This window comes from Vombatus ursinus, unplaced genomic scaffold, assembly GCF_900497805.2.
Source record: "Vombatus ursinus unplaced genomic scaffold, bare-nosed wombat genome assembly UNPS02014789.1, whole genome shotgun sequence".
NCBI lineage: Eukaryota > Metazoa > Chordata > Mammalia > Diprotodontia > Vombatidae > Vombatus > Vombatus ursinus.
In genome coordinates this window covers 11,193,793-11,220,496 of record NW_020954567.1, presented here as the reverse complement: position 1 = coordinate 11,220,496, position 26,704 = coordinate 11,193,793, and the positions used below count along the sequence as shown (strand labels likewise).

The 26,704-nt window shown below is 35.4% G+C and overlaps 1 protein-coding gene across 8 annotated transcripts in view; it reads right to left on the bottom strand.

The window, feature by feature from the left end:
• DNM3 (dynamin 3) overlaps positions 1-26,704 on the bottom strand; it is a 689,813-nt gene that overhangs the window by 265,055 nt on the left and 398,054 nt on the right. For all 8 annotated transcript variants that reach the window (XM_027868462.1, XM_027868461.1, XM_027868465.1 and 5 more), the window contains one exon: positions 6,104-6,213. In XM_027868462.1, coding sequence (XP_027724263.1) covers positions 6,104-6,213 — 110 coding nt within the window. The remainder of the gene's footprint in view (positions 1-6,103; positions 6,214-26,704) is intronic.

Genomic DNA, 26,704 nt, shown 5'->3' with positions numbered 1-26,704 from the left:
TTTCTACAATATCTCTCACATCTGTCCCTTCACCTCCACTTACAGGGCCAATACCCTCTAGATCAGGCATTTGTCACCTCTCCTCTAAACTATTAGAGGCAGGTAGGTGGCACAATGGATAGAGTGCTGGGCTTGGGAGCAGGAAGATCTAAGTTCAAATCGAGCCTCAGAAACTTCCTAGTTTTGACTTACCTTGGGTAAGTCACTTAACCTCTATTTGCCTCTGGAGAAAGAAATGGCAAACCACTCCAGTATCTTTGGCATGGACAGAGGTCAGACACTACTGAAATGAGTCAACAACAACAGCCTAAACTATTGTATTTGCCTCCAAAATGGGTTCCCTGGGCTCAATACCAATCTTCCCCAATGTATCCTTCCCACAACTGCAAAACTGGGATTCTTGAAGCACAGCATGTCCTTGTTGTCTTGTTGATTTATTTTACATTGTCCCTTATGATCTTTGTGTGCAAATTCAGTGTCAGTTCAACAAGCATTTATTAAAAGTCTGCTACATAACAAGCACTGTGCTAGGTACTTTGGTATACAAAGTTAAAAATGAAATGTACTCTGGCTTCAAGGAGTTTATGTTATACTAGTGGAAAACATAAATACAAATAAGAAAATAGAGAACACCAAAAAATTTTACCAAATAATGACATATAAAATGAAATGGTTTATATTTCAGTTGATACAGGTATAAAAATTATCTCTAAGTCAGGTGTCTATACTGTCAGATCAACTAACTCATTAGAGGTAAGGTCAGAATTTTTTTAAAAAATGAGAAAAAGACATAAAACACAGTTGAAATAATTTAACACTGAACTATTTATACAAATAATAGATGATTCAAAATGGGAAATATGTCCAGATTTTTAAGCAATATTAATTGGAGGTCATGTCCAACTCTGAGATCATAAAGTTGTTAGTGGGCTTTCCAGTTGTTTTGACTAATTATATTCCTTCTTAATTACAAGGGAAAAAAAAGTTTTTTAACTCCCTCTCTACCACTTCAGGGTAAGACGCAGCTGAAGACTTCCAAGAAGTCTTTCCTGACTAACCTGATCCACTCTGATCATTTTTTTGCTTTCTCTTCCATCAGAATTTAGGAATTGAGTTGAAAGATACGACAGTGTATCTGTTTCTAAAGATTTCCATAATTGTTTCCTACTTTATTACATGTATGGAAAGTTCATCTTCTTAACTTGATCACACACCCTTTATGGATCGTGTCTTTTTTTTTCAAATAGCACACAGACTCAAAGCTGTGCTCAATAAATGCTTTTTAATGGACACATTTTATGGAGGACCATATGAATCAAGTTCGAGTTTGATAGAATAGTATTTCTCTGTCCAAGTCTATTAAATACAGTATTTATCCAAAGGATTTCAAATTTCATAAGAGTTCTTGCTAATGGAACAAGAAAATATGTGCAAGTACTAGAAAACAGCATGAGAAGAATTCCCTCCCTCAAGCACTAGTTACTCATAATACTTTATCATGTATTCCCTGACAATAATGAAACCTCACATTTGCATGGCAGTAATTTACGAAATGCTTTCCCCACAGATCTGGGAGAGAGACAATGCAAGAATTGTTATCCATTTTTTTTCACAAAGTAAGTAACTAAGGTTCAGATACATTTTAAACTTACTCTTGGTCACACAGTTAGTAAGCATCCGAGCTGAGATTCTGGTTCAGGTCACCTAATAATTCCTAGGGGCTAGGAGTTCTTCTCATGGTGTCACACTACCTTCTCAGTTTTGTGGTTTTTGAGGTCTCAGGGATCTAGGACGGGCTTCTAGCATATGGACTCAACACATATTTATGCATCAATGGGTTAGAGATATACCAATAAACCAATGAATTTCTGTTACACTTTCTAATATAGCCCACAGGAGGATACACATTTCTTTAAAGCATATCAGAATCTTGAAGGAAGGGAGGAGATAGAACAATTCCTCCCTCTAAGGGCTTTTTAGATATCTCCAGTTAGTACAAACTGAAAATGAACTTCCTGAGAGATTTAGACTGAACCTGGTTCCTCCTTATACTCTGTTCACATTCCAAGCATGACCACTGTGACAGTCCTGAGAGTATCAAAGTAGGTTTGAGGTTTGTCAGGTTAAATATGGCTTTTTGTTGTTGTTGTTGTTCAGTCATTTCAGTTGTATCTGACTCTTTCTGACCTGATTTGGGATTTTCTTGGCAAAGACCCTGGAATAGTTTGCCACTTCCTTCTCCAACTCATTTTACAGATGGAGACATGTAGCTAGTAACTGTCTGAGGCCAGATTTGAACTCAGGACTGACTCCAGGCCCAGCACTCTATCTACTGAGCCACTTAACTGCCCTTAAATATATCTAGAAGATTAAAAAAAGACTGACTGCCCTGTTTTATATAACTGGACATTCATGCCTACGAGTCATGAATACATGACTACATGTCATGACTACTGGTCATGAGTTGCCAGAGGATCCCATTCAAGGGGATCATAACGTCTACTGAGAGATCTGAGCTTTCCAGGATATTTCTGTCGCAAGGAAATTCTTATTTTAGTGACATCTAGATCTTGTACTATCCAGGTTGTCTAAAGACTCAGGATTCACTCTGACTTCTGATTTGCCAATTAAATTTCCTATTCATCTGGATGGAAGCATGGAAGGAAGATCCAGGCACATGCCATGTGGAATACTTCTTTGTAGCTCACTTTAGGGGCACACCCAATTCCCCTGAAGATTGCCTCTAAACTAGTTCTAGTTTGGCCCTTATTCAGGAAACATTCCATTGCTCTGTCTATGCAAACTCCTTTTTTCTTTTCTTCCATTATTTTTGCTGCCTCTACTCCAATTCCTCTAAGGTAAAGATGCCAATTTTAAAGGCCATTTTATTTTTCTTTAGAATGTCTTTGTTGTTCTTGTATATTTATTTTTAATTCTCTCACTCCTGTGGTTAAAAAAATACAAATAATGAGTCACTGAGCAATACGCTAGAAGCAAAGGAAGGAGCTTTGGTTTCTTGTTCAATCATTGCCTTACTGTGTGATGACTCTGGATCAGTCCCTGAACCTAACAAATTACTTTTATTCATTTGTAAATGGAGATGCAAGGAAATCTGGAGGCACTTGTTAAAAATCAGATTTCACAAAGCTATGTTGATGTTCCTTCATAATTGACTCACAGAAGCAGAATTATTCAGTTTTGTTCATATTGATTTTTCCAATTAAAAATTACTTCCTAGTTTCACACCTATTTTAAACTTTCCATCCTTTAAAATTTTTTTTTATTTCACTTTCTCTAATTGAACAATGTTGGTATGAAGCTCATAGTGACCTTCATATATGTATGTATATATGTATGTTTGTATACACACACACATATATATATGAAACTACTGCCCAGAAGCAAATCCTGATGTAAAACTATCAGCACATTACCTTGAGCATCTTTCCAAGTCAAGCCTAAACTGAATGAAACAGGGAGAGGGGAGGGACTTACCTTTCCCTGCTTATCTCTCTTTTAACCCAGCTCAGAGAAATGAGCATGGACACATGTGTTTCTGTTTGGAGGTTAGTCTTCAGTTACAGGTACTGGAGGGGATCCCTATGTGCCTGGGTGACAGTGGTGCCAGGATTGCCAGTGGGGTGGTGCAGCTAACCAACCAGGGTGCCTCTACTTGAACCTGAGATAGGTTTGGGACTTGGAACTTCAGACTACACTCTAAGGGAGTTGAGCTAAACTGTGACTGTAATCCCCATTCCCTCTCCAGAGACTCACATGGTACAAGAGAGGAGGATGATCATGCCTCTCATGAACTGGGGGCAATAATTTTGTATATTTGTGATTGTATCTTTGAAAGTAAATATAAAAGCTCCACTCTTACATATATACAGTAAGTGAAAAGGCTTTCACAAACTGTGAAGCTCTATACAAACAGAACATTATTATGATCATCTGTACTAGGATGTACTTATATACGTATATATATTAATGATAATATATATCTGGATAGACGTTACTTAATGGGCTATTTTTGACACCTGCGATTTAATATATGAAACAATGGCATTGTGATTGACAATGATGTTAATATTGATAAAAATTATTCAACTTACATAGAACCTTACCATTAACAACTATATATTCATAACCTACTTTGATTCTTAAAATATTTTTGTGATATAGGCAGCAGTATTCTTATCCCTATTTTAAAATAGGAGGAAACTGAGGCTCAGAGTAAATACTTTTTCATAATTACTAGCTTGTAAAGACAGGATACAAGCCTGAATCTTCTGATTGTAAGGCTAGTCTACTTTTAATTGTTACCTTGCCTTTTAAATAGCACATAAATTTTAAATTCAGGTAAAGGAAAGCTTTTATGTAGAGTGGCTCTCTCTTAAAGGCATGAGAAAAATAAGATGATATTTAGAAAACCTCTCATACTTAAAAGAATAACAAAACCCAGTTCTCTATATATAGTAGAAATGAGGCCTTTATCAGAGACACTGGCTTTAAAAATTGTTTCCCAGCTTTCTGCTTCCCTTCTACTCTTGGTTACATTGGCTTTGTTTGTATAAAACCTTTTTAATTTAATATAATTTAATATAATCAAATTTTAATTTAATATAATCAAATATAATCAAAATTATCCATTTTGCATTTCATAATGTTCTCTATCTCTTGTTTGGTCATAAATTCTTCCATTCTTCATAGATCCGATAAGTAAACTATTCCTTGCTCTCCTAATTTGCTTACAGTCTCATGCTTTATATCTAAATCATGTACCTATTTTGACCACATCTTGGTATATGCTATAAGATGTTGGTCTATGCCTAGTTTCTGCCATACTGTTTTTTAGTTTTCCCAACAATTTTTGTTAAATAATGAGTTCTTATCCCAGAAGTTGTAGTCTTTGGATTTATCAAACAGTAGATTACTATAGTCATTGTCTACTGTGTCTTATATACCTAACCTATTCCACTGATCCATCACTCTTTTTCTTAGCCAGCACCAAGTGGGTTTGATGATGGCTGCTTTATAATACAGTTTTAGATCTGGTACAGCTAGGCCACCTTCCTTTGCATTTCTTTTCATTATTCTCTTCATATTCTGGACCTTTTGTTCTTCCAGATGAATTTTGTTATTATTTTTTCTAGCTCATAAAATACTTTTTGGTAGTTTGATTGGTATGGCACTAAATAAATAAATTAGTTTAGGTAGAATTGTCATTTTTATTATATTAGCTCGGCCTACCCACGAGCAACTGATATTTTTCCAATTATTTAGATCTGCCTTTATTTGTGTGAAAAATGTTTTGTAATTGTGAGCAGGTAGACTTCAGAAAAAAAACTGGAAAGACATTAACTGATACTGAGTGAAGTGAGCAGAACCAGAACATTGTACATAGTAACAGCAGCATTGTGTGATGACCAACTTTGATAGACTTAACTCTTCTCAGCAATACAAGGATCTAAGATAATTCCAAAAGACTCATGTTGGAAAATGCTATATGCATTCAGAGAAAGAACTATGCAGATCGAAGCATACTATTCTCTCATTCTCCCTCTCTGTTTCTCTGTCTCTCTCTGTCTCTGTCTCTCTCTGTCTCTCTCTCTCTCTCTCTGTCTCTCTCTCTCTGTCTCTTTCTCAGTTTTCCCCTTTGGTTCTAATTCTTCTTTACAACGTGACTAATGTAGAAATATATTTAATATGATTGTACATATATAGCCTATATCAGATTGCATGCTGTCTTGGGGTGGGGGGAGCATAGGGAGGGGGGAGCAGACAGAGGGGGAGAAAATTTACAATTAAAAATCTTATAGAAGTGAATGTTGAAAAATAAAAACAAATAAATAAAATAATAAAAAAATTAACCTGAAAAAATAATACCAAAACCCTATACAGTGGAGAGGATATAAAAATAAACTGAATGAAAGTGGAAACCTCAAAAGTCAACCAATTTAGGGGTAGGAATAATGAGATTGTATGTGTGTGTGTATGTGTGTGGTTTTGTGTGTGTGTGTGTGTGTGTGTGTGTGTGTATACCTTTGAATCTTAGTCATCTTTAGCAAAATCCATGAAAGGAGAACCTCCTTTATTTTCTCACCTCTGCTCTGTGTTAAAAAGTGCAAAGATATGCTTGCTAGACATAAAGCTCTTTTCCACATCTCGAACTTTCAGGTTGTCCAAAGGAAGCATGTATTTCTTTTCTTTTTCCTATGGAAAAAAGCACAAGGAAAAAATTTGTTCTAATAAAACTTGTTTGACTATGCCAACAGCAACATATCCCCAGTTATTTGATTACATTACCTTGATACCTAAATACAGCTACTAAGGAGTAAAGAAACACTTGAGATAGAAGTCTAATGATCCTTGACACGTGGCTTGGAATGATAGGGGGAAGGGAAGAATAGGATTTGGGAATGGAAAAAACACATGGCCCTCCATCCTTTCCCCCTTTTAGTGGGTCCCCTCAGATGTTTTAAAATGTTAGTTTGATATTAAGAATTTAACCATCTGTTAATATTTAAAAGAAATGTTCTGGTCCTAATTCAATGAGAAACACCAGATGGGTTTCATTTCAAATTTTATTTGCAGCATAAGCAGTTTTGATAGCCAGTGCTGGCAATGACTGGAAACACGAGGACAACAGTATATGGTACCCCCTGTACACTCAAATACAGTTTTTCTTTAGTTGGGTCAGAAATGAAATGTGAGCTCGGTACATTATTTGTCAAAATGGCTGACATATTTAGAAAAATAGAACCCTGTACAAGTAGACTGAAGCTAACTAGAATCAATTCTCTTTTGAATAAATCATTCTTAGAAATTAAGAGAGGGGAATGCACAATGAAGAAGTAGCTTGCCAATGCTACAAAGTTGGTTTTATAAAACACAATGGTAGTTGACAAGACTTTTTAAAATTTTAAATTAATTTAATTTTTTAATTAACAAAAATCTATTTTCTCTCCCTCCAGGGGAAAAGAAAAGAAAAAAGAAAATTCTTGTAACAAATATGAATATTCAAGTAAATCTGATTCCTGCACTGGCCATGTCCAAAAAAAGATGTCTCAGTCTGTACCCTGAGCCTATCATCCCTCCGTCAGGAAACAGGTAGCAAGGGTATTCTAAAAATGTGGTTGATCATTATGCTGATCAGAATTTTTGAGTGTTTCTAAGTTCTTTGTCTTTACAATGTTACTGTTCTGGATCCATTTATTTCACTCTGCATCATTTCACACAAGTTTTCCTGGGTTTTTTTGAAAGTATTTCTTTTATTATGACTTCTAGTATAATAGTATTCCATTATATTCATATACCATAATTTCTTCAACCATTACTCAATCGACAAGTACCTCCTTATTTTTCAGTTCTTTGCCACCATAAAAATATTGGCTGTTGTAAATATTTTTGCTAGATGTTTCCTTTTCCCATTTCTTTGATGTTTGGTTGGATATAGGTCTAATTGCTGCATATTGCTGGGTCAAAGAATACACACAGTTTAATAATTTTGGGGAAACACTTTCAAGTGGCTTTCCAGAATGGCCCTAGTAATTCACAATCCACCAATAATGTACTAATGTGCCTGTTTTCCCATAGCCTCTCCAAAATTTGCCATTTTTTGGTCAGCTTTATCCATCTGAAGGCTATGCATTTTAAAATTATCAGTCATTTGGAGCATTTTATTCATATAGATATAGAAAGCTTGGATTTCTTCCTTAGAAAACTGGTAGTTCATATTTCTTAATGATTTATCAATCCTAAAAATTTGAACCAGTTCCTTACATATCTTATAAATGAAATCTTTATCAGAGAAATTTGCTGCAAGGACTTTTTGGCTTTCTTTGTGTGAAAACTTATATTTTATGTAATCAAAATTATCCATCTATCTTCTTTGATCCTCTCTATCTCTTGTTTAGATATGGAGTCTTTCCCTATCCATGGATCTTAAAGCAATTTCTTCCTTGATCTTCTAATTTGTTTATAATGTTACTCTTTATGTCTAAGCAATACATCCACTTAGAGCTTATCTTGGTATGCAGTATGAACAGTAAGAAATTTCAGAAAAATTGCCTTTAGAGTATTATTAGCTCAGGCCCATAGCTACCACAAATGCCAATTCCTAACTACCCCAGAGAAACAAGTAGGCAAGAACTAAATATTCATTACAGGAACCCTCATAATTGCCAGTTCCATTTTGGATTGGCCTTTGATGAACCAGAAATATTGGAGAAAATCTGAGATTTTATCTAATTCAGAGGCTTAGCCAGAACAAGAATGGAATTTAAGGATGTCAGTACAAGATGAACTTCATTGAGGTATTATAAATGCCATTTTATAATCGCTGTATTATAATCTTTTAGAAGGGGTATTTCCATATTATCATTTACCCCTTATGCTGATTTAGAAGAACTTGGTTACCACTTCTACCCAACCAATGATAATGTCTATTATTGTATCACACCTTTATTACTTTTCACATATATTATCTGTGTATATAACATTAATTTCTACATTATTCATAAATATCTAAAAAACACATGCCCTGTTCTAAAAACTTCTGACCTCTAAATGTATTTTGGTTTTGTAATATTTTGTTATACTGTCAGACCACCTTACTGAGAATCTTTGAGAAATGTCAATTACAAGCCAACACATATTTGTTAGTACCTAGTTTGTGAAGACAGTAATCTTGTCTCTCTCAAGTCTTCTGTTCCATGGATTAAATAACCATAATTCCTTCAATTCGTCCTCAAATCACATAATCCTAAGAACTTTCACCATTCTGGCTTACCCTCTTCTGGAAATTTTCTAGTTTATCATAGTCCTTCCTAAAAATACAGCTTCCAAAGCCGAAGACAATATTCCAAATGGGGTCTGACCAGGGCAGAGTACATTGGGACTATTACAATCTTATTCCAATAAGCTATGTCTCTCTTAACACAGCCTAAGTTTACATTCTTCACTGTTACATCACACTATTGACTAATATCAAGCTTGTGGTCCACTAGAGAGAGCTCAGGTTCACCACTCATGCCTCCCTCTTCTGTCTTAAAAGATCTGAAAACTGGACAAAAAAACCTCAGTAACCTGAAGTAGTTCTAGCCACCCATCTTCCTGCACTTACAAACATGTGAATGTCATATAGCATACGGATTCCATGCGGACACTCTCCAGGGAATGACACTAGATCTGTTGCTCCTTATTTCTAAATGAAGCAGGGAAAGTACATCAACAATTGAAGAGAACTTGCTGAAATGTCTAAAAATATGGGAAGAGGCTAGTAGCAGCACTTCATGTTACTACCCCAGGAGCAGAAATGATTGGGATAGAGGGGAGAAACTGCTTGGTGATCATGTGGTAAGATAAACCTGGCAGAGAATGACTTTCCAGAAGAGAAAGAAGGGGAAACAAAAATAGGAAAGGGTCAGGCTTATGTACAAAGAAGCAAACTTTTGCAGTAAAATTTTTTTTTGTATAATCATAAATACTATTTTAGCAAACATAAAGCTATCTTTAATTAGAATAATACAAGTAAAATAGACCATTTAAACACTATACGGACTCTCTGGGTCCAAATGCCTTTCAATACTCGTGTGACTATTTCAGAACAAAACTATTAAGAGGTAAAAGCCTGCAATGAATGAAAATTTATCCATTTCATAATCAAATGAAAATTGCTTGGGACCCCACAAATATTCTTCAATTGGACTTTTTGAATGTCCTAACTTTAAGCAGCTGGAATTATTTTTTTTAATGTTCTACCCTATTCAAGTGTTTGAAATGATGGATTTGCCTTTTAATGGGAAATCTGCATTTCATTGTAAAGATAGAACAAAATGTTCTTGGCTCACTCTCCACAGAAGCAGGCTTTTTTTTTTTTTGTACTGTACATTTAGCATATAGCAAAGACAATCAAGATTATTTCTTTTAGGGAAGAAACACCAGAAACACAGAGGAACATAAAAACACAGCCATTATTTTTTAAAGTACTGAGCACCATTGTATTAAAATTTTTGGAGGTGACATTATTAAGCTAATATTAAAGAAAATAAGCTTATATAATTTCTATTGTTAATAAAAAGAAGACAAACTTATTAAAGTTCAATGAGTAAGCAGTAACTAGTTAAAATGTAGTATGAGTATCTCTCAAATTCTTGCCTTTTTGGAGGGTATGAATATTTTCTACTCAAAGGGCACCTTTAATTTGAGATAGAGAAAATAAAAGATGAAGTATTCTTATGACCTTCATTGTCAAAACAGTAGTGAAAATTATCAGTAGCTTACTAAGATATCAGTTACTTCGCCTTGAGGTAATTCCACTTGCTTACTAGATATTTCCACTAGAATTTTCCACCATCCTCTCAAGATAAACAGGCCATCATTTTGCACTGTAATTCTCTTCACTACCCACATTCTAGGGCAGCTAGGTAGCACAGTGAATAGCATGCTGGGCCTGAAGTCAGGATGACTCATCTTCTTGAGTTCAAATTTGACTTCAGACACTTACTTGCAGTGTGACCCTGGGCAAGTCATTTAACTTTGTTTACCTCAGTTTTCCCATTTGTAAAATTAGGCTGGAAAAGGAAATGGCAAACCACTCCAGGATCTTTGCCAAGAAAAACAAACAAAAAAAGGAGTCACAAAGAATGGGACATGACTGAAAAATCACTAAACTACTAAAACACCCACAATCTACCTTAAGCCATTTCCTTTTCTTGATTCTCTTTTTTATCCATGTAATTTTTATTCTTGAAGTCACTTAAAGTTGGAAACTCCAGTCACTCAATGAGCGTTTATTAAAGAATTCACAATGTGCTAGATAGACAATGTGCTAAGTACTGAGTATACAAAGAAAGGAAAAAAAATTCTCTGCCCTCAAGGAACACATATTCTAATGAGTGAGAAAATATATGAAGAACTAGGTATACAGAAGAGCTAGAGAGAGTAGATAGAAGATATCATGGGAGAGGAAGGCATTTATTACTTGGGAACTAGGAAAGGCTTCCTGTCCAAGGTAAGATGTGAGCCTGGAAGAAAGCTAGGGAAACAAAGAGGCAGAAGACAGAAGGATGCAGAACTTTCTAGACATGAGGGACAGCCATGGCAAAAGCATATAGGAAATTATGTGTTATGTATTTTGACCAGATGAAAGAATTCAGGAGGAAGAGTAAGAATGTTCAATGAGTCTAGAAAGATAGGTGGGGGAAAGTTTGTAGAGGACTAACAGCTAAACAGAAAAGTTTATAATTGATCTTAGAGATGGTAGGAAGTTAGTCAAGTTGGTTGAGTGGGGGAGTCAAATCTGCACTTGAAAATTACTTTGGCACCAGCATTTAGGGCAGACTGGTGGTGAGAAACTTGAGGCAAGGAGACCAATTGGGAGGTTATTGAAATAATCTAGCTTAGAGATGACAAAGGCCTGAAATAAGGCAGTAGTTGTATGAGTGAAGAGAAGGGATAAGGTGCAAGAGAGGCTGTGAAGGTAGAAATGGTGAGATCTGTCAACTGTGTATGTGGGGTGAGGAAGAGTAAGGTATAGGGGAAAGTGTCAAGATCATGAATCTGAGACACTGGAAGAGTGATGATGCCTTCAACAGTGGTTGGGAAGTTTGGAAAAGGTAGGGTTTGGGAGGAAAGATACTAAGTTCAGTTTTGGACATGTTCAGTTAAAATGGCTCTAGGTAGGACATGCAATTTAAATATCTAGTAGGCAACTGGTAATGTGGGATTGAAGCTCAGGGGAGAGACTAGGAGATGGATATACAGATATAGAAATTATCTGGAGAAAGTTATTAGTTAAACTCATGGGAGCTGATGAAGCTTCTGAGAGAGGATGGGGAGAAGAAAAACTTAGGAAAGAACCTTGAGGAATACCCAGTTAGGCATGATGGATGATGAGCCACCAAAGAAGAATGAGAAAGAGAGGTCAGACAGGTAGGAGGTGAACAGGGAGAAAACAGTGGCATGAAAAGTCAGAGAAGAAAGAATATCCAGGAGGAGACGGAGGTCAAAAGAATCAAATGCAGCAGTTAGTCTAGAAGGATTAGGACTGAGAAAAGACCATCAGATATGGCAATTAAGAGATCACTGGCAGTGTTGGAAAGAATAAGTTCAATTGAATGATGAGGTAAAAAACCAGAACATTCTTTCCACTACATCATATTGAATGAACAAATGAACCAATTGATAAAGTATTTATTCAGAACCTACTACTGCATGTCCCAGACACTTTGATAGGCACTAGGGAAAAAATAACAAAAGTATATGAGTTCCTGACTTCAAGAAATTTAAATTCAAATAGAGGCATAATATATAAAAGGGAGTGGGAGCTAGGAAAACGAGTAGGTATTTAGGTTGTCACAGATGTTGTGAGTGGATCCATGGGACAGTCCATTTTTACATTCTTTTCAACAATTAGGGTAGTAGACAATTTATTACTGTTCCCAAACAAAAGTAAGAGGGCAGACATCAAGATGACTATGTTGAGTAGGATGTCAAGATACTGTCTCTTATAAGGAATACGGATTAATGGAAAGGGAAGCACATTGCTGGTATGCTTAAAGATACAAGACGAGAACAAGCAAGTTAAGTGTACAAAACAGTTTCACTGAAGCTAAATTTCTTGTTTTAGAACAAATGAAATTATAGGGAGAACACATAATGTCAGGGGAAGGATAATTCAAAGTAAATCAAAGGACAGGTTGTAAGATTTAAATATAATATGAGAACATTAGTTTTTTTATAATGGTCTAATGATGAAAATGTATAAGTGGGAAATTCTTTAAGTGTTCCAAGTAAGTATTTTCTTGAAGCTGTGACATTCTTTCACATGCAAAATGAAGATAAGACAATGTCACAAGCAATTTACAAATTCAAGTTATAAATAATGTAAGAAAATTTATGTTTTACATATGATGAGCCCATTTAAAGATTATAAAAATATTCTACATTTTTAAAAAATGGGTAATTACATAATTATAAGGAAAGCAGAAGCTGAGAAAAATTTATACAGCAAGATCCTCTGATAAAGGCCTCATTTCTCAAATATATGAAGAACTGAGTCAAATTTATAAGAATATGAGTCATTTCCCAATTGCTAAATGGTCAAAGGATATAAACAGGCAGTTTTTAGAGGAAGAAATCAAAGCTATCTACAATTATAAGGGAAAATGCTCTAAATTACTATTTATTAGAGAAATGAAAATGAAAACAACTCTAAAATGCCCACTTTAGAACACTAATGGGGATACTGATTGGGACACAAATGCATTATTGGTGGAGTTGTGAACTGATAAAACTATTTTGGAGAGAGATTTGAAACTATGCCCAAAGGCCATAAAACTGCATACCCAGCAATACCACTACTAGGTTTATATTTCAAAGAGATCAAAGAAAAAGGAAAAGGACCTATATGTACAAAAATATTTAAAGCAGCTCTCTCTGTGGTGACTAAGAATTGGAAATTCAGGATATGCCCATCAATCAGGGAATGGCTAAAAAAGTTGTGGTATATGATTGTGATGGAATACTATTGTGCTATAAGAAATAATAAAAAGGATGGTTTCAAAAAAAAGCTTTGGAAGACTTACATGAATTGATGCATGAAGTGAGCAGAACCACAGTAACAGCACTATTCTATGATGATAAATTGTGAATGACTTAGCTATTCTGATTAATACAATGATCTAAGACAATCCTGAAAGACATGAAAAATGCTACTGCTCTCCAGAGAAAGAACTGATGAATTCTGAATGCAGATCAAAGCATGCTTTTTAAAACTTTATTTTTCTTTTTCTTTTTTGGTCAGTGTTTTCTTTTGCAACATAACTATTATGCAAATATATTTTGCATGACTTTACATGTACAATCTATATCAAACTGCTTGCCCTTTCTGGGGGAGGGAGAGCATTTGTAACTCAAAATTTAAAAAATGAGCATTAAAAATTTTTATATGTAGTTCAGAAATAATTTGTGAAATAAATAAAACTATATTGTAAGAAAATAGGCAATTAGTGACTCTTCAATATGACATTTTTCTACTTCTTAACATAATCTATTTTCTATCTCACACTTCTTGAGTTGTATCCTTCAACGTGACCCACTTCAGAACTAAATCTCTTGGCTCATTATTGAAATACTGAGTTCCTAAACTATATTAGATTATCAGTAATTAATTATTCAATCATAGGCTTGGTGACACTATTTTGTGTGCCCACCATTCAATCATTCAAATCATTCAATAGACATTTATTATGAACCTACAATTTGCAAGATACTATATACTAGGTGCTGAACAAGAGAAAGATAAATTGGATATATCCTTTTAGAATACTCTAGTGAAAAAAAGAATACAATTTGATCATCACTGATAAATGTGATGAGAAACATAAAAGTAACTTCTAATAAAAAGACATAATACAAATGAAATAGCAAATACAAGAAAATATGTAATTAAGTGGAAAGTCTCTATCTCTGTCTGTTTCTTCATATGTAAAATGAAGGTGGTCCCTAAGTTACACAATTCTAAGACCTTTCAAATAATAAATTTGTGATATACTCTTCAAGGACCACAGGAGTTCAGAAAGGAGTCAAATTACTGTGCCCTCAAATAGGAAATGAAAGTATCATATAAGAAATTATACTTGAAATGAATGGGTAAGATAGATGGAAGGATGACAGAAAGAAAATTATAGGCAGGGGGAAATAATATGAACCAAGGCAGTGTGGTGTCAAATAGCTGTTTCATATGTGTATATATAGTCTTCACAAAATCATAAGCTATTTGATGGTGAACACTATAGCCTTGTGTTCTTTTGTACTCCAATAATGCTAATATACTGCTGGACATGCAGTTGGTACGCAATAAATGCTTGAATGGGTAAATAAATAAAATATTTTGCACACAGTAAATGTTCACATTTGTTATAAAATCTCTGAAGATATCCTTTAAAACAAGGGAATTTTAAGCAGCTCTTAAAATATAAGCATTAGAATGAAGGACTACTAATTCCGCATAATATAAAAAATCTTTATTATGCTTTATTTATCTGCTAATACCATGTAAAATTGTGAATTTTTTTAAGGTAGTCTGCCCATTTTCCTATTTGGGATGTACCAACTAAAATGATACCAGCAACAGAGTCCCCAGAGGGAAGGGAACCCTCTCCCTGTCCCACTCTCTAATTCCCTGATTTAACGAGGCCCATGCTTCATGTAAGTGGAGAATTGGTCATCTGTTAACCAGCTGGTTACCAGTAAACACTGACTCTTGTGTTTCTCCTAGGCACTAAAAGAACTTTCAGAGCAGACCCTAACACTGGCAACTTCAAGAGAAATCCACTAATATTAGGATGATCAAAAGAATTCTGGAACTTCTGCATTATTATCTTCCCTTTGGGTCTTCCATATCTTCAGCCAGATTCTTAAATCAGACTACACATGGCAACATGCCTCAATGAAGTGAGAAAATTGATATACCATGGAGTAGTGACATATTACAGAAATACAGCATAGGTTCACAATCTCCCCCACCTATCTAAATCTTATCTCCACATTCTAGGTGGAGATCTTTGGTGAAGGAAGTATCCCTGCCACAAATTATTTAAAGGAAATATGACAGAGAACTATGAGTAAAAATATCCTTCTCTAACATATCATATCATTACTTAATACTTTATTAAGGCAATAGTTTTCAATGTGTATGTAGTGACATATACCCCTTTTTAAATTTAAAAAATGTTGCCTCTCCTCAAACTTTTCATAAAACAATTGATATAAATTATTTTCTTGGCACATATTTTATTCAAATAGAATTAAGATTTCATTATCATTTTGTATCAAAATGAAAATAAATCTTAAATGCTTCAGAAAAATAATTAAATAATGTATATAATTGATATACTTGTTATTGTGGGATTTAAAGCTAAAATGAACTTTCAAGCTCATTTTGTTTAACTTTCTTGTTTCTTGTTCTCTCCACCCACACCACTACTTACCCCTGTTTAGGTCCTTATCACCTCTAACATTGCAATAATTTACCTCCCACAGATCTATCAACGTTATTTTCCTAAAGTACAGGTTGAATTATGTCATCTCTTCACTTAATAAGCAACATTGACTCTCTGTTATCTCTAAGATCAAATATAAACCCCTCTGTTTGGCACTTAAAGCCTTTCACAGCCTTGCCCCACTTATCTTTCCAACTTTGTTATAGAGCAGTCTCCTCTATAATCTAGTCATATAGATTGGGGTCAGGTTGGGTAGGACATTAAAAGCTAAATAGAGGAGTTCATATTTGACTGTACATAAGATAAGATGTTGCTAGAGTTGGTTGAATAGGGGAGTCACATGGTCAGATGCTCACTCAAGGATAATTACTTTGAGAGCAGTTCCTAGGATTTATTGGAGTGGTGAGAGTTTTGAAACATCTAAATAATGAGAAAATATTAATTGCCCAGGTATAGGATGAGTCAATTTAATAAAAATTATAATACTACCTAAATTAATTTACAACATCAATATAATATCAATGAAACTATCAAAGGACTGCTTTATAGTACTAAAAAATGAAATTCAAATGGAGACAAAAAAGGTCAAGAATGTCAAGGGAAGTAAAGAAAAGAAGTCGAAATTAAGGGGGTCTAGTAGTGTCGGATCTCAAACCACACTATAAAACACACTTTAAAACAATTTGATATTATGTAAAAAAAAAAAGATTCATCAAAGGGACATGTTGGTTATACAACATACAAGAGCAAACATATCTAATAATCTAGCATTTCATAAACACAAAGATCCTCATTGGGGCATATAGACTCATTATTTGGTAAAAAATTCTGAGAAAATTGGATGGAAGTGGTATGTGAGAAATGAGATATTTTTTATTACCAAGATAAGCTCCAAATTTATGTTCCCAGATATAAAAGGTCATATCACATACAAATTAAAGAAACACGGAAAAATTATCTATGAACTCTATAAAGAGATGAAAAGTTCATGCTCAAACAAGGGACAGAGATGATCAGAGATGATAAAATGAATAACTTTGATTATACAAAATTTAAAAGTTTTTTGCACAAATGGGAAACAATTAATGGGGAACATTTTTTCAGCAAATTTCTCTGATAAAGGTGTCGTTTGCAAGTCAAATAAGGAACTGATTCAAATATGTAAAAAGAGTCATTTCCCAATTAATAAAAAAGTCTAAGGATATGAACAAATAATTCCAAGAGGAAGAAATGCTTCTATATCCATGTGAAAAAAAGTGTTCCAAATCATTACTAAAATCAAAGCAATTATGAGAATTCACCTCAAACCCATAAGATTGGTAAAAATGATAATAAAAGGAAAACGATAACTGCTGGAGGGGCTATAGCCAAATAGGTACATTCCATGTGAAAAAAAATGTTCCAAATCATTACTAAAATCAAAGCAATTATGAGAATTCACCTCAAACCCATAAGATTGGTAAAAATGATAATAAAAGGAAAATGTTAACTGCTGGAGGGGCTATAGCCAAATAGGTACATTCATGCACTGTCAGTGGACTTACGAATGGTTATGACCACTCTGGAAAGCAAATTGGAATTTTACACAAAAAGTTACTAAACAGCACCTTTTGTCCTAGTTATTACGTTGCCCAAAAGAGATAAAAGAAACAGGAAGTGGACCTATGTGTACAAACATTTATAGCAGCTCTTTTTATGGTGGTTAAAAAAAGAAAACTAAAGGGATGCCCATCAATTGAGGAACAGACGAATAGGTTGTAGTATATAATGTGATGGAATACTATTGTGCTGTAAGAAATGAGGAAACGGATGACTTTAAAAAGACATTGAAAGACATGTGAAATGAGTCACAGTGAAGTAAGCAGAACCAAAACAGTTTATACCATATCATCAATATTATACAGACAGGTGATTTTGAAGACTTTTATAAACTGAAGAAAAATGAAATGAGCAATATCAGGAGAACAATTTACATGATAACAATGTAAAACAAACAACTCTATATCTATAAGATGTGAAAATGTTTTGGCAACTGATTGGCTATATGTGATGAGTTACAGTGAGGACACCAGAATTATGCCAAAATTATGCACCCAAAACACTGAAAGGATGATGGTGCCATCAACAGTAATTGGGAAGTTTAGAAAAGGGGAGGCTCGAGGGGAAATATGAGTTCAAGTTTGGATGTGTTGCGTGTAAGATGACTCTAGGACACACAGTTTAAAATATCTAATAGGTAATTGTTGAACTGGAATTTAAGCTTAGGGGAGATACTAGGGGATGGATATGAGAATCACCTGGAGAAAACTACTAGTTAAATTTACGTGAATTTATGAAGTTGCCAAGAGAGAAAAGAATTTAGAGTGAAGAGAGAAAAAAGCCTAGTTTAGAACCTTAGTGAACACCCAAAGCTGGGGTCATGATGTGAATGATTGACCATGAAAGGAGATGGGAGGGGGGTGTCATACAGGTAGAAGGAAGTCAAGAGAGAGTAATTTTATCAAAATTCAGAGCAAGGAGAGTATGCAGGAGGAGAAGATTCTCAAAAGTGTAAAATGCCACAGATATATCAGGAAGGATTAGGACTAAGAAAAGACAATTTAATTTGGAGACAGCCATTGCATTTGAGTGATCAGGTTGAAAGCCAGATTGTAAAAGGTTGAGGGGTGAGTGAGATGAGAGAGTAAGTGGAGACACTAAATGTAGACAAGTTTTTCAAGAAGTTTTGCTGAGAAAACAGGGACATAGGGGTGGAGGGAATGGAGGTCTCAATAAGGGTAAAAAGCAAGTATGGGTAAGGTGAAGCATGGAGAAAAGGAATGAGAGTATGTTATGGTTACAGAGAGGAATGTCAGAGTTTCTTATTATGGAAGTGGCACACTTGTAGATAATGCCAAGATCTAGTGTGTTACCAGCTCTGTGTGTGCTGGTGGTGGAGTTAAGGAACGTGACTGAGGTTTTTAAGGTCAAGGAAATAGGATATCAGAGAGTGTGAGGTGGTGTCTTCATGGCTATTAAAGTCTTCCAGTGTAACAGCAGAGAAAGATGAGTCAGGTACTGAATTCCTTGAGAAAGGAGGAAGAATCAGAAAGCTGGTATACTACATCTTACATAATTTTGGTTGGGTGGCCATTTTTGATTATATGGATTTCAAAAGAGGGAAGGTTTTGGAGTCAAGAGGGAAAGGGAAAGTTTGAAAGTGACAACGGGGGTGTGTGAGCAAAGGCATAATCCATACATTCAGGGATGTAGTGTTGTCAGAGAAAAGCCAGATTTCTTTGAGGAGTAATATATGGAAAATATGAAAGAAAGAGTTCTAGAATGAAGGAGAGTTCCATTTTTATCCCAGCATTCTCAGTACCTAATACATTATCTGATAAAAAGTGCTTGATAAATGCTTATTGATTGATTGACTGCCCAAGTCCACATATATAAGTGACTGCATTTCTCTTCTTTCCACCTCCTCAATCTCACCCCAGCTATGACAGTTAATTTACTGTAACTATCTCTTTTGTTGACTTTGAATTTTGTTTTCACTCAAAATAGCTAATGTATTTTTGTTGGAGTACTTACTTCAAAATATCTAATAGTTTTCATCATTGCATTGCCCCATTCCCCAGGATCTCATGTCTGTGGGGGCTGCCCCACTGTTTAGAAAACCCTTTCTATGGTTTTAAAATGACTTTTCATAAAGTAGCTCACTTGAACAACATTAAAATAGTATAAGGTAGATTCTACACCTCTGAATTCTTTGGTATAGAGAACTCTGGGTGAGGAAACTTCAAACAAAGTGGAAGAGTCACTACTCTGAACTCAAATACTTTTTTGGGGGCCCCTGAGGAGTTAAATGACTTTTCCAAGGTTACATAGCCAGTAGGTGTCAGAAGCAGCATCAAAACTCAGGGATTCACAATTTTGAGGTCAGTTTACTATGCACTATGTCATGCCATCTTTTCTGATGTTGATATTACACCTATTGTGCCCATTTCATAGGTGAAAAAACTGAGTCTCAGAGAATTTAAATGGTTTGCCGAGAATCATATAGATAGTAAGTATTAGAGTGAAAACATGAACTTATGATTTCCTGACTCTAGTCCCAACACATCTTCCACTATACTCAAATATTCAAATGCATATAAGATCTCATTCATTAGGGAGTTCTCTTTGATAATGCCAATTACAACTTACCCATGCCTATGTAACTCTCGTTCATGTCCTCCCCCAGGTTTTTCCCAGGAAGCCCTACCCAATGTGCTGCAGGCATTACTCTCCTTCTTTCAACATCCTAAAGGTACCAGTGGAGCATTCTGGCCATCCACCTTCATCCCTCATTCTTGCCATGTGTCCAACCTATTTTTTCTTCTTATACAATTCCTTGATGATGTCCTTTACTGCCATTCTTCTTTGGAGTACCTCACTGTTTATTCTGATTTTACTGTTTCCAACTCTTGCTGTGTTTCTTCCATCATCTATCTTTTCTTCCATCTTGAAGATGTATATTTTAAAAGCCCAAGTTTGTCAATGAATTTCTCTTCAGAATTATTCTTATCTGTATTTTCTGAGTTTTATGCTTGAGAATTTTCTATCCTTCATGATTGGCTTCCCTGTCAAATATCAATCAGTTGGATTCTACTTATTTCTCTGATGCCTTTGAAATTCATGTTCTCCAAATCTAGAGTTTGTGACAAACTATTCCAATAGTTTTCCTCTTCTACAACAAATTATTTTCACTTTGTGTGAAAACTTTTAAATTCAACAGCAACATTTTATCAGTGTTGTTATATATCAGTGAGAAATGGAATATCACTGCATTTTGAGAAACTAAAAATCAGCATCACACAAAAAGAATGGAGAGTCATGTGGTAAGTGTAAGCATGCTATAACATATAAACAGTGAGGTACTCCAAAGAAGAATGGCAGTAAACGACATCATCGAGGAATTGTATAAGAAGAAAAGATAGGTTGGACACATGGCAAGAATGAGGGATGAAGGTGGATGGCCAGAATGCTCCACTGGTACCTTTATGGTGTTGGAAGAAGGAGAGTAATGCCTGCAGCACATTGAGTAGGACTTCCTGGGAAAAACCTGGGGGAGGACATGAACGAGAGTTACATAGGCATGGGTAAGTTGTAATTGGCATTATCAAAGAGAACTCCCTAATGAATGAGATCTTATATGCATTTGCCTTCTATTTTTAGTTAGTACTTTATATAAGCCTTTCTTAGTATTCCTACTACTATCTCCACCTGCTTGTGTCTTCCCCTCAGAGATTTCCTCCCATATTTTCTGTATGTACCTAGTTATTTGCATGTAGTCTCTCTCATTACAATGGAAGCTCCTTGAGGGCAGGGTCTGTTTTTACCTTTTTTTGTTTTGTTTTGTTTTGTTTTGTTTTGCTAGGTAATGGGGTTAAGTGACTTGCCCCAGGTCACACAGGAGTACCTTTTTTTTTCCACACTTGCACAATGCTTGGCACATAGCAAACATTTAATAAATTTTTTTTGATTGACTTACTGATGCAAGATGTCTCCAAAGGCTAGACTCCTGTGAAAAGAATATTTTCTATTTTAAAATAGAAAAAAAATCATATAAATGCTCTCAGATCAGTCTTTCAGTCTTAATAAATGTTAAAAAAACTAAGCTGATATATTTGTATGGATGATGATTATAAGAAATTTATAAAACATCACATGAATAATGAATGATAAGTATATTTTCCTTCATGGGTTCAGATTGTTGGAACACCATTCTACATGGCTTATCTCTCATTGCACATTATTCTTCCATGGACGCTGTCTTCCAGCCACACTTTACGTTTACCATCTGTTCCCAGACTCAACATGCCATTTGGCACCTGACTGCATCTGCACAGGCTGTCCTCCATTCCTGAAATGCATGACTTCTGACTTGCTCACCTTTGCTTCATTACACCCTTAGCTACCTTCTAAGTGCAGGTCAAGGGCCACCTTATATGGGAGGTCTTTCCTGACACTCCCAATTGTTAGGGCTCCCTGCCCCTCATTATTCTACACTTATTTTATATTTACTGACCTGTGTCCATGTTACCCCTCTCTCCAATACAACATATGTTTCATTGGGATAGGGTCAGTTTTCCTTTTGTCTTTGTATCCCAATTCAATTCCTACAACATTCAATACTCCACAAATGCTTATTGACTAATAAATGAACTAGACTATATTTCTTGAGGGCAGACCAGAAAGCAACTAGCATAAATCTTTGTATGTAAGAAATACAGTAGGAAAAAATATAAGTGGGTTGTGTATTGGTAGACTGAGACTTTGCAGGGTTTTCTAAAGAAAAAGATGAACAATTTGGAGTATAGAATATATATTTGCATGCATGCAAGAGCAATCAGAAGATCAATAGACTGTAAGGCAACTTCCAATTTCTTAAATCAAATTTAAAGAAACAAAATAGAAAGTAAAATAGAATAATATATTTAAACAGTAATACTTCTTCAATGTTAGGTAAATCTGAGATACTACTCTTGTGGATGCTCCTACTAATGATTCTTGTTGTAACCCTATTTATCTTGTGCAACTCACTCGTGTTCTTCTACACATTCTCCACTGGTAGACTGCCCAACAATCAAGGTATCTTCCTCTAGATATTTTAATATTAGGTATATATCAAGGTGGCTCACTGGATAGAGTGTTGGGCCTGGAAGCGGGAAAACTCCTATTCTTGAGTTCCAATATGATCTCAGACACCTACTAGTTGTGTGACCTTGGGCAAGTCACTTAACCCTGTGTGTCTCAGTTTCTTCATCTGTATAATGAGCTGGAGAAGGAAACGGCAAACTGCTCCAGTGCCTTTGCCAAGAAAACCCCAAATGGGGTCATGAAAAGTTGGACACAACTGAAAAATGACTGAACAACACCACCACCAACATAACAATAATACTTTATGATCTAATTATATGACTTTTATACCATAACACCTCACAGACAACCAAATGATGCATTTAATTGAGGTGGTAAAGCATGAAAGTTATGTTTGTACAGGTAGGGGTTACACTCTTAGACAAATGAGTCATTAACATTAGGCTACTGTGAAAAACAGCATGAATTATCAATTGAAGATTCAAAACTCTGGGATGGGGGAGGAACTTGGGCAGCCTTACAGACAACCAAATAAGGTCACCAAGTCATGAGCAAAACAGAAAAATAAATTCCACATGACATACAAGTTCAAAAGTATCACATAAGCTGTCTGAGGAATGGCCATGCATTTCATCAGTTAACTTTGCTGCAATGACTGGCTTTCTGGTATTTTTCAGTGTCATAGTTTATTCTTTGTACTTTTTAGTCAGAAGGGAAGAAACAATTTACCAGTGTGGTAAGATATGCTGAAGCATTTTGATTCCATATATTTCATGTGTTTAATAGCCATGTTCACCCCTTTTTCTTTCTATTATAATCTTCTAAAAAAAACAATTCTTATTTTTAAAAAATGCTTACCAGAAGACAAAAGAGATTTTCAAAAGTGACTAGTTTGCTTAAGAAATCTTTGAATTATAAAATGCCTAATGTAAACAGTGGTAGACCTTAAAAATTTTTTTTAAAGAAAAAGAACATTTGGATGCTTTGTATATTGCTTTGTTTAAAAAGATTATTTGACTCTATATTTATAAAGTTAAGTATAATAACATGTGTGGTTATATCATCATAACTCATGCCTACATTAATTAAGGCTTTCTATTTAGGAATATAGTTTTTTCTTAATTTTCAGTGAAAATGAGAGTCATGGTGGTATAAACAAAAAAAAAGCAGTGATCCTCTCAGATCTCATTCCTGCTCTCCCTCCTCACTCCAAATGTCAGAAAATGACAACATTGAATTTCATCTCTCCTCCTGCTCCTGCTTTTGCTGAGCCAAAGTTTCCATAAACCAGGAAATATTCAAACAGAAGGTAGCCCAAGGAAAGGGAAAGAGAAACAAAAGAACCTGTGATTTTACAAGAGGAATGAATAGTTCTCAAGCTCTTAAGATTGAGTTCTTGAGGAGTTTTTTCCAATGGATATTTATGTTATTTGTATGGTCTTTTCAATAGCAAAGTGCTACATTATGAAATCAGACTAGCTGAGTATTCATATTGGTATCCGTACCAAAGTTTAGGATGGGTCCAATTCTTCCCTGTGCATCAGGGAATTAATATTCTGAGAGCAAACAGGAGGAGAGGGGCCTCCTTTCTGTTCTTTCGAATATTCTGCCCTGGACTCAGACGACACTTAGCTGGATCACTTTGATACACAGCTGGTGGTCTGTTCATGGCCACTGGTTAGAACATTTCTCTGTGCAGAATCAGGGCTTTCAGTGAAGAAAAAGAAGAATGGGAATGGCTCTCCCCTGCTTCCCAATACTAACCACAATCCCCTCTCTTGGTTTATTATTCCAGTGTGTCTACTGAGTTACTCTTTTGGAAGGGGTTTTGTAACGGTAAAGACAGAAAATGGTCAAAAAGGAACAAGGGAAAGGGTGCAAGCAGGGAGGAGAAGTATTGTATAGAGGACAGATAGTTTGGAATGGTTTGTGCTGGCTCATCTCCTTGGTCGATCTGCACTGGCAGAGGGGGTTTTTCTCCACCAGTAAGTCAGTCAATAAACATTAAATGCTTACTCTGTGCCTGACATCGTGCTAAGCATCCAGATCCAAAGACAGGCAAAAAAATAGTCCCTGCCCTCAAGGAGCTCAGAATCCAATAGGGGAGATAACATGCAAACAACTATGTACAAGCAAGCTACATACAGGATAAATTTGAAATAACAAACAGAGGGGAGTTCCTAGAATTAAGAGGGATTGGGAAAGGCTTCCTGTAGAAGACGGGATTCTGGCTGAGACTTCAAGGAAGCCAAGGAAGCCAGAAGGCAGAGATGAGTAAAAACATTCCAGGCATAGGGGAAAGACAGTGAAAATGCTCAGAGTAAGGAGAGGGAGTACCTTATATGAGGAACAGAAAGGAAGCCAACGTTACTGGATGGAAGGAGTATGGAACGGGGCTGGGGGAAGCATGAGGTGTAAGAAGACTAGAAAGGTGGGGACAGAGTTAAGTCATGAAGGATTTTGAATGCCTGCATTTGTTCTCAGTGCTCCAAAGCAATGTTTTTAAAAAATTCTTAATGCAAGAGATTAGAACAAGAATATTTGAAATTATCCAAATGTTGATAACTTTCTAAAAGATTTGAATAAAATATCTGAGTCTCAATTATAAACAGCCTGGAAAAAATACTAATTATTATCAAAGAAGCACAGGTGAAGTGCTATCTTATTTTGTCTTTAACTGTGCAACCTCATAAAAATTAATTTCATTCTTTTTGCTTCATTTTCTCCATTGGTAAGATAAGGCTATTCCTCCCTGGTCCTGCTGTAAAATCTATATAAAAAAAAAACTTTGGGAATAAATTATCCATGGAAAAATGTGAAAAGTCTGAATTCTTTAAGAAAAGATACTATTTAAACATAAGATACTTATGAGGAAATCTGTATTATGCACCACTTACATTGTGATAAGTCTTTTATAATTTGGCCCCTCTTACCTTTCCTGTATATATTTTGTTTATACATAATTATTTACATGTTGTCTCTCCCATTAAACTATAAACTTCTAGAGAGCAGGGATTGTTACCTTTCTTTTTTTCATCCCCAGTCTTTAATATAGTGACTGACACATAGAGCACACTTAATAAATGCTAGTGAATTACATTGTATGGTTTTATTTTCTATAACCTTTGCTGGGTTTTATTACAAAAATGAACCAGAAATCCTTTATGTATACAGTAATATAACTGGACTTTGACCCGTTGATTTCTCCACTTCCCATTCTGTTCAAGTAGTCATGGAAAGAAATGGCAGGTGTGATGAGGCCGGGCCATCCTAGCACTTAATTGGAAAAACAACTGACTTGGAAAATAGATGCAGGAGAGATAATTTAAGAATTATTGGACTACCTGAAAGCCATGATAAAAAAAAAAGAGCCTGGACAGTATCTTTCAAGAAGTTATGGAGGAAAACTGCCCTGATATCCTAGAACCAGAGGGTAAAATAGTCATTGAAAGAATCCACAGATTAACTCCTGAAAGAGATCCCAAAATAAAAACTCCAAGGAATATCATAGCCAAATTCCAGAACTATCAGGTCAAGAAGAAAATACTGCAAGCAGCCAGAAAGAAACATATGAAAAATGCTCCAAATCACTAGTGATTAGAGAAATACAAATATAAACAACAGTGAGTTACCACCTCACATCTATCAGATTGGTTAATATGGCAGAAAAAGAAAATTATAAATTTTGAAGAAGATTTGGGAAAACTGAGACACTATTGCATTGTTGGTGAAGTTGTGAACTGATCCAACCATTCTGGAGAACAATTGGAACTATGCCCAAAGGGCAATCAAACTGTGCATACCCTTTGATCCACCAGTCACACTACTAGGTCTGTATCCCAAAGAGATTAAAAAAGGGGGGAAGGACCCACGTAGAGCAGCTCTTTTTGTGATTGTAAAGAATTGGAAATGGAGGGGATACCCATCAATTGGGGAATGGCTGAACAAGTTGTGGCACATGAATGTAATGGAATACTGACTTCAGAAAAACCTGGAAAGACTTACATGAACTGATGCTGAGTGAAGTGAGCAGAACCAGGAGAACTGTACACAGTAACAGCAACATTGTGTGA